We start from the raw sequence: 17,402 nt of genomic DNA, 5'->3' as shown, positions 1-17,402 counted from the left end.
GTCCCAATGAGTAGTGGGCTGCCTCACATACGGCTAGATTTAGAGTTCTGCGGCCAAAGGGGTGCGTTACCTACACGCGTTTTTTTTCCCCCCGCACCTTTTAAATACCGCTGGTATTTAGAGTTCACAGAAGGGCTGCGTTAGGCACCAAAAAGGGAGCGTAGAGCATAATTTACCGCCACTTCAACTCTAAATACCAGCGGTGCTTACGGACGCGGCCAGCTTCAAAAATGTGCTTGTGCACGATATCCCCATAGGAAACAATGGGTCCGTTTGAGCTGAAAAAAAACCTAACACCTGCAAAAAAGCAGCGTTCAGCTCCTAACGCAGCCCCATTGTTTCCTGTGGGGAAACACTTCCTAAGTCTGCACCTAACACCCTAACATGTACCCTGAGTCTAAACACCCCTAACCTTACACTTATTAACCCATAATCTGCCGCCCCCACTATCGCTGACCCCTGCATTATACTATTAACCCCTAATCTGCCCCTCCGTACACCGCCGCAACCTACGTTATCCCTATGTACCCCTAATCTGCTGCCCCTAACCCCCGCCGACCCCTATATTATATTTATTACCCCCTAATCTGAAGATTGAAGATGCCGCTTGATAGAAGACTTCAACCGGATGATGGACCTCTTCAGCCCCCGCTTGGGTGAAGACTTCAGCCGGATGATGGACCTCTTCAGCCCCAGATAGGAGGAAGTCTTCGGACCCTCTTCTGGACGGATCGGTGATACCCGGTGTGGTGAAGATAAGGTAGGAAGATCTTCAGGGGCTTAGTGTTAGGTTTATTTAAGGGGGGTTTGGGTTAGATTAGGGGTATGTGGGTGGTGGGTTGTAATGTTGGGGGGGGGTATTGTATGTTTTTTTTACAGGCAAAAGAGCAGAATTCGTTGGGGCATGCCCCGCAAAAGGCCCTTTTAAGGGCTGGTAAGGTAAAAGAGCTTTTCAATTTCTATTTTAGAATAGGGTAGGGCATTTTTTTATTTTGGGGGGCTTTGTTATTTTATTAGAGGCTTAGAGTAGGTGTAATTAGCTTAAAATTGTTGTAATATTTTTATAATGTTTTTGTAAATTATTTTTTTATTTTTTGTAACTTAGTTCTTTTTTTATTTTTTGTAACTTAGTTCTTTTTTTATTTTTTGTACTTTAGTTAGTGTATTTATTTGTAGGTATTTGTATTTAATTTATTTATTGATAGAGTAGTGTTAGGTTTAATTGTAGATAATTATAGGTAGTTTATTTAATTAATTTATTGATAGTGTAGTGTTAGGTTTAATTGTAACTTAGGTTAGGATTTATTTTACAGGTACTTTTGTAATTATTTTAACTAGGTAGCTATTAAATAGTTATTAACTATTTAATAGCTATTGTACCTGGTTAAAATAAATACAAAGTTGCCTGTAAAAGAAATATTAATACTAAAATAGCTACAATATAATTATTATTTATATTGTAGCTATATTAGGGTTTATTTTACAGGTAAGTATTTAGCTTTAAATATGATTAATTTATTTAATAAGAGTTTATTTATTTAGTTAGATTAAAATTATATTTAATTTAGGGGGGTGTTAGTGTTAGGGTTAGACTTAGCTTTAGGGGTTAATACATTTATTAGAGTAGCGGTGAGGTCCGGTTGGCAGATTAGGGGTTAATAATTGTAGGTAGGTAGCGCGACGTTGGGGGGGGGGCAGATTAGGGGTTAATAAATATTATGTAGGTGTCGGCGGTGTTAGGGGCAGCAGATTAGGGGTACATAGGGACAATGTAGGTGGCGGCGATATGCGGTCGGCAGATTAGGGGTTAAAAAATTTATTAGAGTGGCGGCGATGTGGGGGGGCCTCGGTTTAGGGGTACATAGGTAGTTTATGGGTGTTAGTGTACTTTAGAGCACAGTAGTTAAGAGCTTTATGAACCGGCGTTAGCCCAGAAAGCTCTTAACTCCTGGCTTTTCTCTGCGGCTGGAGTCTTGTCGTTAGATTTCTAACGCTCACTTCAGCCAAGACTCTAAATACCGGCGTTAGAAAGATCCCATTGAAAAGATAGGCTACGCAATTGGCGTAGGGGGATCTGCGGTATGGAAAAGTCGCGGCTGGAAAGTGAGCGTTAGACCCTTTCCTGACTGACTCTAAATACCAGCAGGCGGCCAAAACCAGCGTTAGGGGGTCCTAACGCTGGTTTTGGCCGCTAACGCAGAACTCTAAATCTAGGCGTTTGAAAGCTCAGTGGAATTCAGAATCTTCCAGGAGAAGGTGAATGAACAGGGAGCATCCAGCACTGATATTTTTATAAAAACACATGCAAATCAAATGACACTGTTTTTATTGTATTTTAACTTTCATTTGCTTTTAGTATCTTCAGTATATTTTTCTATAACTACAATAAGTGCATTATATATTTTTAACTATGCAAACTTTCAATTGGAGATATAAAACAGCCAGATGTGCTGGGGTAACATACTTAAGGGGCAGTAAAATCAAAATTAAACTTTCAGGGGGGGCGGAGTCAGCAACTTATCATGGCAGACGCATTCTTGTGAGCTCCGTCTAGATCTGTATAGAAAGTCTGGTTATGTGAGCTAAACCATACCAACTATGGCTATGTTTTACATGGGCGAATACCTCTGCCTCTTGGGAAGAATTTTGAACTAACTCTGAGGAGGTTTACTAGCTCTAGTGATCAATCAGATGCAACGCAGCTGTCTACGCCATTGAGGCCTACTCTGTCTGTCAGGCCCAGCTTGATAATCCTACTGGAGTTAAGGAGGATACTGAGAGAGCAATCTACTTTGTCAGAGCTATGGATTCGGCCACTATATGGGAGGAGGATGTTAAACGGCTGTTGGATCTCCGCTTTCAAGCCCTAGAGCAGTGCCGTTGAGCCCATACATGATGATCTGTGGGGACTGACAAGCGATATGGTAGTTGAATGCCCTATTGTGCAATCTCTCTTTATACCGAGTGCCGGGTGTTCAGCTAACAGGGGGCAATTCGTCTCACTAGAGCACCGCTTTGATTCAATCCCACTACCCGAGGTGGTCGTAGGTGGTTCCCTTCAGAAACCGGATCTCTGTGGCTTTGCAGGTACGATGCAGCGCAGGAGATTGGTGGCCATCCTCCCCCAGAAACTTTTCATGGAGCTATCTTTCAGGCTGGCCAGTAATTCACTTGCTTATAATAACATGGCACTCGGAGTAACGCAGCAGGCTATAATTCTGACACCTCGGAAGCTTCATAAAGATTTGGCTTTAAAACTCCCCAGAATCGGAATGGGATAGAGTAACTTTCCACCCAATATGCAAGTGGACTTTGCACAGAGTTTATTTAAGCTAGCACACACTAGCATGTTCTGTGAGAGTATATAAATGTTTCTTCTTTTTATTTTGCAGTTTTGTATGAGTTTAGCATAATAAGCTCTTTGGTTTCTTATGTAACTGTGTGAGTCTGTTTGTTGCAACATATTTGTTTGATGGCTGTTTTGTTATATACCTTATGCCACTTGCTTTGTTGGAATTTCTGTACCGGAGTGTAAGATGCTGACTTTGATATTTATTTGAATTGTCTGATGATCCCCTATATCAATATTTATATACGCACTGGTGTAAATTTTGTAGGGTTCACAATTTGTAGTTGAATTGCTATCTTATGTTATACTGTATAGCTCTTTCAGGTCAGCAGTTATGAGTATTATCTTGCAAATACAGATAACTCCAAAGTGAGATCCTATTCTATTACTATTTTATTTTACTTAACCGACTTAGGATGGGTATATTATGTAACTACTAGGACAGTTTGAATGTTTGAATACACCTTACACTATTTTTCAAGCTTAGTCACTTATATTCCAGAGCCATGTGTGGGTATTAAAAATTAAGGTACTTCAGGGTATGCTAAAGCTATTTTGATATTTGTCCCTAACATTTTATAGTTGTGTCCTATATACAGCTTAGAGTGAGAGCTGGCCTCTTACATGTTTTTCTTATATGCTGATTATGTGCAAATGTGTTCGGCACCTAAATTGCTTCACTTTATGCATAGCTCTATCACCATAAAATTTGAGTATTGGATATTTATCTATGCTGTCTAATCAGCAGACATACCAAAGATATTTTGTTGCGATGCACATCTTATATATAAGTTCCCCTGAGCTACTGATATTTACTCCTCCTCTGGTAATAAATCTATGCATACTGTTAGGACCTTTTTGTCGCTGGGTGTTGGGCCCACACCCAGGAGACAGGTTTTTTCCTCCCCCCCTTCCCTCTCCCCCCCCCCTCCCTTTTTCCCTTCTTAGGTCTCTGGTTCTATGTGATAGAGTTCAAGGTCTTTTAGTGCGGTTTCCCTTGATGTATACCGCATCCCAGAATACCCCCCCCCCTCCCTTTATTAGGCACCCAAATCCTAGAAGACTCAGTTGTGCTCTTTGCTAATATTTTTCAGTTCCATTTTCTAAAGAGCCATAGTTTGTTATTTCTTTTTATTGATACTTTGGGTTCATATGAAGCATATACATTTGTATACTATTATATGTTACTGCTACTATAATTTATGTTGTACCAAGGTTGCAAAAAAGCAAAAAATGTGAGGTTTGTTCTTCATTTGTTCTGTGATGAAACAGGATTGATTTAATGATGTAGTTCTTTTTTTTTTATTATTATTATTAATTTGTCCTTTTTACATATTTATGTGATTATTGTAACAGCACTTAACTGTAAGCATACTTTTTCAACCTCAATAAAAAATTATTCAAACAAAAAAAAATTAAACTTTCATGATTCATATAGAGCATGTGATTTTAAACAACTTTTCAATTTATTTCTGTTGTCAAATTTGCTTTTGTTCTCTTGGTATGTTTATTGAAGAGTAAAACTAGGTAGGCTCATAACAGCTCAGGAGTGTGCATGTGTCTTTAGTACAAAGCTACAAATAATGTTGCAAAACACTGCTGCCATAGAGTACTAAAGAAGTGGTGAGTTTTAGAGAGTTTTCTATTTTCTGTCTCAACCTCTGCATCTCAGTGTAAATACAAAGTGAAATTGACTTCTAGCTCTTAGGCAAAGTGAATGTAAACACAATTAATTGCCTGTGTTAAACCTTTTTCTGTCTGTCATTGCAGCAGCTTCAGTCCTGAACAGTGCCCTACAGAGCCCTCTTCAAGCAGCTCAAGCCATCCAGACAGTTTACCAGGCACAACCTCCTATACAGACCCAACCTCTGCAAACAACTGGTCAGGTCCAAACTGCCCTGCAAGCTCCAGCAGCTGTGGTGCCAACAACATTACCCAAAGCAGCGGAACCACAGACTCAAATCACTGTTCAGCCAGCAAGCTTTACCTTTAACCCAGCTATTGTAAGCAAATACATTTTGTGCTATTTATCTACATATAACCCCCTCATTTGAAAGTAGACAGTTTCCTTTTTCACATTAGGTCTTCTTTTACCCACTAGGCACTTAGCAATAAATATTCAACGGGTCTCATATTGTTTCTCTAATTATATTTTCTTCCCTGAATGTCTGTGCAGATTTATTTGTTTATATATGTGTGTCTTTATGTCAGTCTATGATTTGAGCATGGTTATAAGTCTTGTGATTGTTTTTCTAATGACTGGCTAATGTCTTACTACATGATATTACAACATCCCTTCCAATTGCTTGTATCACTTTCTGTCCTTTTGAATAATTTTGGGCTAGATTAAGAGGGGAGCGCAATACAAATCTTTGCTGGTATTACAAGTAAAGCGCAAAGCAAATGCGTTCACATTGAATGGAAGCTTTGCGCTTATGAGTGCTTCCATATGCTCCAATGAGAACCTCGTTCTGATGTCGATAGATACGGCACAGAACCTAGCACAGCGCAGGGGGTAAGTCGCACAGCGTTGGGCAGCATATTTAAAATATATATGTATATGAATATATACATATACATTTATGTGTTTATATGTGTACATACGCATATTAACACATAAATATATATGTATATTAACATATACATATATATTCATAGAGAAAACAGTCCCCATAGACTGCTATGTAAAGGCACTTTTCAGTGCCATTTTTTTCTAACACCCCACAATAAAAAAAAAAGATGGTCATAATTTAATTTTAATTTTCTTTAATAAAGGAACTGTACACTTTATTATGGGGGCAATCGGGGGACATCTTTTTAATTAACCAGAGGTCTAACCTCTGCTTAATTGCACTTAGAGCAAAGTGCTATGGCGAGCTCGCTGTAGCTTTAACCAGCCATTTGAAATGGCTGGTTATTTTACGAGAGCACGTTAAATTAGCGCTTCACTTGTAATCTAGCCCTTTGTGTTTTGTAAATTCCATCATATTGTTCTGTGTTGCTTCAGAGCTGAAGAAGAGAGAGAACTTATGAAAGCATCTATTTTAAAATGCATTGTTGTATGTATGTATAAAATCAATAACGTCTGGGTACATGAGGGGACAGTGTACTCAGGCAAGCACAGATAAGAGTTTATTGTTTTTGAAGGGACAGAACACTGTAACATTTTCTCACGTTTAGGGCTAGATTACAAGTGAGGCGCAAACGTTTTTGCCCAAGTGATACTATGTTTTCGCGAGCGGTTTTAATTGTTCTGATATTACAAGTTGAGCGAAATCGCTATTGCGCTACAATTCTTACCATGATCTCAGAAAAAGTTGCACAAAACACTTCAAAAAATACATTACAAAGTAGAGTTACACTCATAATAACACCATCTAATAAAAATTATTCACAAAAAATATTGCACCAAACAGTTATAAGGACTCAAAGATATGAGATCTTGGGTGTTAGAAAAAAAGTCGCCAAAGGACTTTAACATAGAGAAACGTATATATACATTGCTAAAGATGTATTTGTATGTATATATACTGTATATATATATATATATATATATATATGTTTAACTGTGTATTTACTGTAAATATTTCACATATATATATGTTTAACTGTGTATTTACTGTAAATATTTCACATTCCAATGTTCTGCACATAGGGGAATATGTTCTATGTATTTATAAATAGATATTCCTATATATATCTGTAAATATCCATACCTATATATAATCATCTATATATATGTATAAATATATATTTGTTTAAAAAAACATCAGATACATGTAGAAATATTTAATTATGAATAAATAAAACAAATTCCGTTATGGTAAGAACATTGGAATATGAAATACTGTATAGTAATATTTTCATGTTGGGTTAACTCAATTGCGAAAATGTGATTGTGTTTTTGCACAATAGTCGGGTGTTAGTTTTTAGGATGTTTTTTCCACTTTTTTTTCTCCATTGACTTCTATGGGGGAATACATGGATGCGCACACGATTTTTGATATTCAGATTTTGCAGTCGGGTTACCGCTTGTGCAAAATAAGTTGTTTTTGACTTGTAATACAAACGCAACCCAACTAGTGCAAAAAGCTTAACTCTAGCTGATTTGTAATCTAGCCCTTAATGGATTCCCAATGATCACTTATTCCTGCTAGAGTGTATTAGAATATTTACAGATAGCTTCTTTACCTTTATTTTGTAATTTCAAATACCCATTTTTATAAACAAGAGAAATCATACTCTCAGTGGGGGTGGGAGAGAAAGGTATTAAAAAGATCAGTTTCAATTGCTCGAAGTATTGGGCTTTGTGTATATCAACAGAAAAAAAATAAAAAGGTCTACCTGCATTCTCAGCTCATTTGCATGTGTTGTGGTTTCCCTTAACAAAACCTATTTCATATACAAAATAAACCTAAAGAGGCCTATTTATCAAACCGTCAACTGCAAATACGCTGGAATTCCGCAGCTTGATAGAATTCTATCAGCCAATCAGAATTAAAGTGGAAAAAATCCTATTGGCTGTTGCAATCAGCCAATAGGATTGAGCTTTCATCCTATTGGCTTATCCAATCAGCCAATAGGATTGAGCTCACATTCTATTGGCTATTCCAATCAGCCAATAGAATGCAAGCTCAATCCTATTGGCTGATTGGATCAGCCAATTGGATGAAAGCTCAATCCTATTGGCTGATTGCCAATAGGATTTTTTCCACCTTAATTCCGATTGGAATGTCATTTAAAGGGAAACTTCATTCTTCAGAAGACGTCGGAAGAAGAGGATGCTCCGCGCTGGATGTCTTGAAGATGGAGCCGCTCCGCGCCGGATGGATGAAGATAGAAGATGCCGTCTGGATGAAGACTTCTGCCGACTTGGATGAAGACTTCGGCCCGCTTGGATGAAGACTTTTGCCGGCTTCGCTGAGGACTTCTGCCGCTTCGTTGAGGATGGATGTCGAGTCTTCAAAAACTGTAAGTGGATCTTCGGGGGTTAGTGTTCGGTTTCTTTAAGGGTTTATTGGGTGGGTTTTAATTTTAGTTTAGGGACTTTGGGCGGAAAAAGAGCTAAATGCCCATACAAATGCACTTTTCAGGGCAATGGGGAGCTTAGGTTTTTTAGATAGGTTTTTATTTTGGGGGTTTGGTTATGTGGGTGGTGGGTTTTACTGTTGGGGGTGTTTGTATTTTATTTTACAGGTAAAAGAGCTGATTTCTTTGGGGCAATGCCCCACAAAAGGCCCTTTTAAGGGCCACTGGTAGTTTATTGTAGGCTAGGGTTTTTTTATTTTTGGGGGGCTTTTTTATTTTGATAGGGCTATTAGATTAGGTGTAATTTGTTTAAATATTTGATCATTTCTTTTTTATTTTGTGTAACTTAGTTGTTAGTTTTTTGTAACTTAGTAATATTTAATAGTAGATTTAAATAATTTGTGTAGGGTTAGGTGTTTAAATATGTAATATAGTTAATTTAATTGTTAGTTTAATGTAATTTTAGTATAATAGGTTAGGTTAATGAATAGTTTAATATAGTTTAATGTAATTTTAGTATAATAGTTAGGGTAGATTAATTAATTGTTTAATATAGTTTAATGTAATTTTAGTATAATAGTTAGGGTAGGTTAATTAATAGTTTAATATAGTTTATTTTAATTCTAAAGGTAAGTTTAAATTTATTATAAGATAGGGATGTGGTAATTTTAATGTAAAGTTAGCAGGTTGTTAGGTTTAGGGGTTAATAGCTTAATTTAGTTTATGGCGATGTGGGGGGCTGGTGGTTTAGCGGTTAATAGGTTTAGTAAGTGGTAGTGATGTGGGAGGCCAGGGGTTTACGGGTTAATACATTTATTTAGTTGCGGTGGCCTCCGGGAGCAGCGGGATAGGGGTTAATAACTTTATTAGAGTTGCGGTGGGCTCCGGGAGCGGCAGGATAGGGGTTAATACATTTATTTTGTTGCGGTGGGCTCCAGGAGCAGCAGGATAGGGGTTAATAACTTTATTTAGTTGCGGTGGGCTCCAATAGCGGCGGGATAGGGGTTAATAACTTTATTTAGTTGCGGGATAGGGGTTAAACATTTTAGTATAGTGGCAGTGTTTAGTGACAGGATATAAATAAAGTTGGGAAAAAGCCAAATAGCAGCAAGATCGATGACTGTTTAGTTCACAACAGTCCGCTGCTCATCGCCCCGTACTTGGTGCGCAGCTTTTTGACAGCTTTTTTGATAAATAAGGAGAGCGTATTCAGGTCCGCAGCCGCAATGTTAGGCGAGCGTATTGGTGCCGGCGAATGCAGCACAGTTGATGGCTTGATAGATAGGCCTCAGAATCAATTTCCCATAAATGTTACACTTAGCAGCTGGTATAACAAATCATTGGAAATACATTTAGGGTAAACCAGCTGATTGAGAAACTCCCTTGGCTTTCATCCTAACCCCCCTCCCCCGCACTGGGGGGGGGGGCTGATTTCTTCTAAAGCTTTTTGTTTACATAATTTTTCTGTATTCGTTACACCAGCATTGAAATTTAGCGTGGATAGAGACTTTAACAGGAAAAGCAGCTATTTCAAATAAGAAAATAAAGGTAAATGATTGTTTTGTAAACAACTTCATACACTCCAGCAGGTTAAATGGATCACCAGGAACACTTTAAGGCGAGAAAATCTTAAAGTTCACTGTCACTTTAATAATGAAAAGTAATGAAAAGATGCTGTCAGAGTGCTGGAAATCTTTGTATTTCTCAAAGCAATCCGGCAGGTACCATAGATTCCCAGCACTCTGACAGCATCTTTTTATTACTGGACACTTTGACACCGGGTTATAATTATTTTGGCCTTTTTTTGTATTATTTTTTATTTTTTCAACTGATTTCTAGCGCACATTTTGCACACGATTTATATATGTTCAGTGCTCTATATATACACATTGTAAGAGCACTTTTTCTATTTGTCATATGTTCTATATGTAATAAATCCTACATCATTTTATATAGCACTATCGGTCACTTCCTTTATTATTATTATATTTTTTATTATATATTTTTTACTATTTTCAAGCACACTTCAGCCTCCCTTTGGTGCACCTACACTCACCTATTGCACTATTTTGAACGATCCTGTTAGGTGATCGTTTTTCACATAGTGAGCTTGTATGCCTCCTCTTTTGGCGCTGTTCTCTATATATTTTTTTACATATATGTTTCCAAACAACAGAAGTGGGGCAGCATACAGCAAACATTTATTGTTAAAATCACAGGGTTACCACCAATCAGCAGCTAGCACCCAGGTGCTTTGCTGCTCCTCAGTTTACCTAGATAAATCCTTCAACAAATGATAACAAGAGAAGGAAGAAAATTAATTAATAGAAGTACATTGGAAAGTTGTTTAAAATCATATCCTCTGTCTAAATCATGAATATCTAATTATGACTTTACTGTCCCTTTAAAATAACCTAGAGTGCTGCCTATCTGGTTGTTTGAAGGGGAAAGCAGATGTATGTGTATGACAGACAGATAGACAAATATATACATATATAGACAGATTTATTTATATATTCAGCCTGTGTGATGATGTAAAATGTAGCAGATATACTTTTTTTTCTCTTTAGTGTACGTTCAAACAAGAGGACCTGAGAACGTTGTTATACTAATGAATACATCTTAGTGGACAAGTGTTAATAACTTGCGTCATAATACGTCTTAATAAAATTAATTGCGTCTTAATAAAATCAACTATTCTACAAGAATGAATCACAACAAAAAATATAATCTAGGAGGCTACATATTAGAACAAGATACAAGATTTCAGCTTTTTCATTTTTAAGTCTGGCTGCTGTGAACATTTTGACTTGTAGTGATACTTTTGATCCCCTTTCTTTCTAACCTCGAAGACTGCCCTGTCCCTTTAATCAAATGCTTTTATCTTTTTTTATTCAGTCATAGTTTTTACATCTGTACTTCATAATTTTTCTCTGTTCCCTTGGGCAGTAGGTTTCTCCCAGCCCATTTAAAAATGGCAGGATAATCTTTTCAGTATAAGAGAAGATGATAACCTCTTTTATTTATGGTTAAACCTGCTTGGGTTATCAGTTACATAAATTAAGATGTAGCTGATCTCGAATGTTCTCTTGGTGAAATAAACTGGACTTTTTGTTGCTGGTCTAACCTTTGGGGCGGCAACAACTATTGCACAAAAGATTTAACTTGCCTAGTACAAGCTATCTTAGACAGGCTGCACTATGGTTATACATTAGGCAATACTTCGCTTCAAGTGTTAATGGCTTCTTAGTTGCTAAAGATGGCATACCCTGGCAAGGAAGACATCACACACAAGAGGAACTCAATCTCAGGGGGGACAAACACTTTGTAGAAGATGTTCAGCCTAGTCTCATCTCAACAGGAACAGTCCAGGTTCAACACTGTGATGATACCCAAAAGTAACACTGAACCAAACTTTCAGTCTGCCTGCATGGTGTCAGAGAGACAGTTGTTGCTTGCCCACAACTCTATTGCTCCCCTTCCACAGAATCACAGAACTCATTTTTTATTCCAAGACTGTGAACAATATGTTAACAAGCAGTGATGTTGCTATTTTCCTCCAATTGTTAAAAAACATTATTTAATTAGTCATAAGAAGGTTAGTTTTAGCTGCCCTGCAATTACTGTATATGTGTTCTCTAAAAGCAACGTTTTGATGATGTGCTAATATATTAAATGTTTGATTATTTGTACATGGAATCATGACAAGTTTCCAATCCCTTACACACAGTCCTAATATATATATATTTCACTTCACTGGCATATCGTTGTTGCTTCTCATTTCCTCCGTAATAGCTTTCAAACTGTTTTGTTTTGTTTTACAATTTTCAGATAAGTGCAGCTTCTCTTGGAGGTCAGACTCAGCTACTGGGCTCCTTAGCCACTACACCAATCTTTGCAAGTGCTATTCCTAGTGTTCAAGGCATCACAGGCCAGATCCTTACCAGCGCCCAAGGCCAAGTAAGTAATCAGTATTTACAAATCTTGAATCATGTTGAGTCTCATGGAAAACAGAGGCAAAAAGCTTAGTTAGTCTTGGAACCATCATAATGAGAATGTTAACGCACATAATCTTTTTGCAATATATAATTGTGTGATGCGCAAAGAGTTTCATATGCATACAAGAGAATGTAATTCGTAGATCACCAATAGCAGTAATTTTCATATTTCACATTTTTCAATATACGGTAAATAGCAAACACAAGAAGAAGAAAAAAATCAACATGTATAGCATAATAAGCTGAAATTCCTGCGTAACAATTGAGTCCTAATATTAGAAAACAAGTGGGGCCCATATATCTGGATGTCTAGTTGACGGGGGGGGGGGGGGGAGACAGAGGCTCCCCCCCCCCAACCCAGCGTGTCCGTCACAAAAATAATCTTTAAAGGGATGGTAAAGTAAAAAGATATAGAGTATATTGAGATAGAGTATGCAATTTTAAACACCTTTCCAATTTACTTCTATCAAATTGTATTTGTTTTCTGGGTATGCTTTGTAGAAGAGTAAATCTAGGTGTATTCATAGGACTTCAGGAGCGTGCACATCTCTTTAGCACTCTATAACATTGCTAAAAACATTGTTTCAAATGCTGCTGCTATAGAGCGCTAAGGACATGTGCACAAAGTCATATGAGCGTATCTACCTTTAATCCTAAACAAAGAATACCAAGAGAATCAAGCAAATTTGATAGTGGAAATAAATTGGAATATAGTTTACATTTGCATATTCTATCTAGACCATGAAAGTTTCATTTTGGCTATACGATCCATTTAATACCTTTAAATAAAAAGTATTGTGTTTCTTATAGCTAATTAATCAATTTGATGTAAACAGATACAAACAATTAAACACATACTGTTATTGTGGCAGAGCAGAAAAAAAAACCTTAAAGAGAGAGAGTGGAGTATCCTCTGGACCACATCAGCATTATCCCAATCCACCTGAAAACAGTTTCAAGCATCATTTTGCATGATTTCTGCATTTTTTTCTTCAAGAACCTTGACCTCTTGAAAACCAATTTTGGTCTATTCAAATCGGCATATATTGTCTGTTAGCATTCTTTTTTTTTTCATTTTACATTTTCACATTTTCAGTTTACATTATCAGATTTTCATTTAAAAAGTTGCAAATATAGTTCAATTTAACTAATGACATATGTTCATTATAATGCCATGTAGTATTGCCGTAAAGTGATATTTACAAAATGTTTAATTTTAAAATAGCCTTTAATGCTAATCTACAATGTGTGTGAAAGCTGTTCATACAATTATATTAAAATTTATTTCATTAGAGTTAGACCAGAGAAGCTTACTTTTGACTCGTGTGTGTGTGTGTGTATATATATATATATATATATATATATATATATATATATATAAATCAATACAACATTTTTGCATAGGAAATTAGCACAACCAGGCAAGTTCCCCGCTTGCTTTTCCCCAGTAAAACTCTATGTACAAGAGGATTCTGGGTAAGATATGCAAATTAGATATGCAAAATCTCAGATTTTTTGCTTCAAATACTGTTTTAACACAGCAATTTCTTAATAGGGTGATTGCAGCAATACAAGCTTGCCTGGATGTGCTAATTTCCTATGCAAAAATTTTGTACTGATTTACTTTTGAAACAAGGAGGATTTTATTCTCAGATTTTTATCTCCACCGTAATTTTAATGAATATATATATATATATATATATATGTACATATGTTTTTATGTGTTTATGGGATCCAATATTGCGGATCATGTCCGCAGCACATCGATAAATGCCGTCAGCATATGTAATCGATCTGGTTGATTTCTGGCGATGTCTGTCCGCCGCCTCAGACCGCTGCTTATAACTTGTGTTATAACTTGTGTTGAAACACAGGGCATCATATATGTTTATATTTGTCTGTAAATACATATATACACATATAAATACATAAATACATATGTACACACATGTAAACATATATAAAGATAGATAGATATTTAGACATGTATATGTACATACCTCTATGTTAAAGCCCTCATATCTTTGATCATTTATAACTTTTTATTGTAATTTTTTTTAAAATAATTTTCATTAGTGTTATTATGAGTGTAACTGTACTTTCTTTTACAAGATACTATGAGTTCACGGATTTCATCCTTACTTGTGGGATATCGCCTCCTGGTCAGCAGGAGGAGGCAAGAGCACCACAGCAGAGCTGTATATATAGCTCCTCCCTTCCCTCCCACTCCAGTCATCTTTGCCTGTGTTAGTGATAGGAAGAGGTAAAGTGAGGTGTTAGTTTAGAATCTTCAATCAAGAGTTTATTATTTTTTAAAGTAGTGCCACTGAGTGCTACTTTGTGCTGGGATGTAGCCTAGACCAGATAAGTCTCTTCAGATCAAAAAGAGAAGCATTTGGTGGCTTTGAACCCATAGGAACTGGTGGGACAAAATTCTCACTGCGCCTCCTATACATATTTGCTGCCCCAATCTAGATAGCCTAAGCACTTTTAACTCAGGCTGATCTTTGTCCACAGGGCTATGGGAGGGAGAGGACCTCTGAACACCTGCTGAACTGCCATGCTGTGGCACAGCGTTCCAGGTAAGTGCTAACTTTCTTATTTCTGGGGACACATCCTCTCAGAACAAAGTAAGCACTACATTTCATACACAACGGGCTGTGATAAGAAAAGGCTCTTATTCAGCTGAGACTGTGGTCTTTTTTTGGGAGAGTACTATTTTAATGGCTGGGGCTGGAAAACGGACAGCTTTATTTTACTGTCTAAAAAGCAGTGTTTTAATACAGTTGCAGTCCGGTCGATGTCTAGCTTTATTTCTGTGGAGATATACAGAGTCGCCTTATTGTGTTTTAGCACACTTGCTAGCGTTACTCTACTCTCCAAATGACAGTTTTTAATTTATTTATTATACTTTATTCGCTCAGAAAGCAACATTCAATGCTATGGGGATGACTCAATTTTTACTTTTTTGCTGCCCGGGAGTTTAAGCACCGCACGCCCACGATGGGCGGAGCCTTGGTGCGTAGGTCTTTCAGATGACTCTATTTTACTCAGCCCGGGAGTTACAGTTTAATATGCCCACGATGGGCGGAGCAAGGCTACGCTTTGTCGCTCTAGGACAGTTTGCGCGCCTTTTTGTATTTCAGTCCCGGTTCACGTTGTGACAAGCAATACATATGTAGTGAACAAATGTGTGTTATTTTCATCTGCTGCGGTTAATTCAGCAGAGGCTTGTGCGTATTTATTAAAAATTTGCAGGGGTGCGTTGTCTGCTGTCTGTGGTTGAGACAGGAACAGTGGCAGGATGGTAAAGGAGTCAGACTTTTAACTCCCTTACGTTAGCCATCTAGGAGGGACAACTGTAGCAATTTATAGTATTATGATAATGCACGGTTTGGTTTCCTATTTAAACGCACAGTACCACCGTACTTTTAGTTACACATCTAGTTGTATAAGAAACCCTACTCCATATGTTTACTTTCTCTACTGTTAAATTATAAATGGTATTTGACACATTTAAAGAGACAGTAGTGTTTTTATCAGTTGATTTTGTTCAAGGTATTCTGGATGTTTATATGTTAATTCATCCATTACGTCCTGAAGGGACTAAAAATACACAAAAAATAACGTTATTTTTGCATTTAAAGTGATAGTACCGTTTTTTTGTGGGGTTCCTTTTCTTTGATGCATTTTAGCTGTTTAAAGTATGCTGCAGCTTTGTGCTTAAAATGGAACAAGTGCACTCATAGCATAAAGTTATTTTGGCCCACATGCTGTGCTCTGTTGTTCCTTGCAATTTTTTTATGGATGGCGTGCACAAGACATGGTTGCTTTAGTGTTAATTGCAATGTCTTTTACCAACAAGGTTCACATGATACTTGGATATTTCTGACACAGAAATAAGTGAATTTAAAGTAACAGTAATGTTTTTTTGTGTTAATTATCTTAAAACATTGCTTTTCCATTTTTTCTGAACTTCTCCTTTTATGGCAGCAAGTTTTAGGGGTCCGTTGGTTAGCTAAGCCACCTAGCAATCGGAGGGGGTGGTTTAATCCAGCAGCAGCTGATTTTCCCCTTCACAGGACTCCATGCATTGACCTGGTATTGCAGTACCTCCAGGACCGGTGCACTCCTCTCTAAAACACAGCCAGCTGTAGTAACCTAATGGTTAGCTTAGCTGTCTAGCAAGCGGAAGGGCTGCAGCTATTTTGTACCTTGTATGTATGCTAGCAAGCTGTTTAAAATTTTCCATTCCCTCCTCCTGTTTTCAGGGAGATGTATCCTATAGCGGATGCTATCAGGGGTTCTTGGCAGACGGTTCCTAAGGTGAAAGGAGCTATTTCCACCTTGGCTAAACGAACTACTATCCCTTTTGAGGATACTTGTGCCTTCAAGGACCCTAGGAAAATTAGAGGGTCTCCTTAAGAAGTTTTTATGTTCATCAGTTGTCTTTGCAACCGGCGGCCTGCATTGTCACGGTTATGTCTGCGGCTGTTTATTGGTTTGATGCCCTGGAATAATCTCTTAGGTCTGAGACTTATTCGGAGAGATACAGAACAGAATTAAAGCTCTTAAATTGACTAATTCCTTTGTTACAGATGCTTCTCGGCAGATTACAAAGTGCCGACTAAGAATCTTGGTCTGCGGATGTGTCATCTAAATCTAAGCCTTTGACTATTCCTTACATGGGAGGACCCTGTTTGGGCCTGACCTGCAGGAGATTATGTCTGACATCACGGGAGGTAAGGGTCATTCCCTCCCTCAGGATAAAAAGTTCCAATCAGAGGGGTCGACAGAGTGATTTTCGTGCCTTTCGAAATTTTAAGGGAAACCCTCCTTACTCTTCTTCTAAACAGGAAGGTGTCTATTCGCAGGCCATATCCACCTGGAGACCACACCTGTCTTGGAACAAGGGCAAGTCAGCATGAAGGGCAGACTGTCTTTCTTCACCCAGGTTTGGATATGGGATGTCTGGATCCCTGGGCATTAGAGATAGTATCTCAGGGATACAAGCTGGAATTCGGAAA

The 17,402-nt window shown here is 37.6% G+C and overlaps 1 protein-coding gene across 1 annotated transcript in view; it reads left to right on the top strand.

The window, feature by feature from the left end:
* The window catches only part of POU6F1 (POU class 6 homeobox 1), a 392,830-nt gene that overhangs the window by 217,082 nt on the left and 158,346 nt on the right, over positions 1-17,402 (top strand). Inside the window, exons 6-7 of the mRNA XM_053708223.1 lie at positions 5,120-5,352; positions 12,209-12,337. Of these exons, the coding sequence (XP_053564198.1) occupies positions 5,120-5,352; positions 12,209-12,337 (362 nt within the window). The remainder of the gene's footprint in view (positions 1-5,119; positions 5,353-12,208; positions 12,338-17,402) is intronic.

The sequence above is a fragment of the Bombina bombina genome, chromosome 3, assembly GCF_027579735.1.
Source record: "Bombina bombina isolate aBomBom1 chromosome 3, aBomBom1.pri, whole genome shotgun sequence".
In the NCBI taxonomy this organism is placed as follows: Eukaryota; Metazoa; Chordata; class Amphibia; order Anura; family Bombinatoridae; genus Bombina; species Bombina bombina.
The sequence above is the reverse complement of the archived record's forward strand: the minus strand, read 5'-3'. Positions and strand labels throughout refer to the sequence as shown.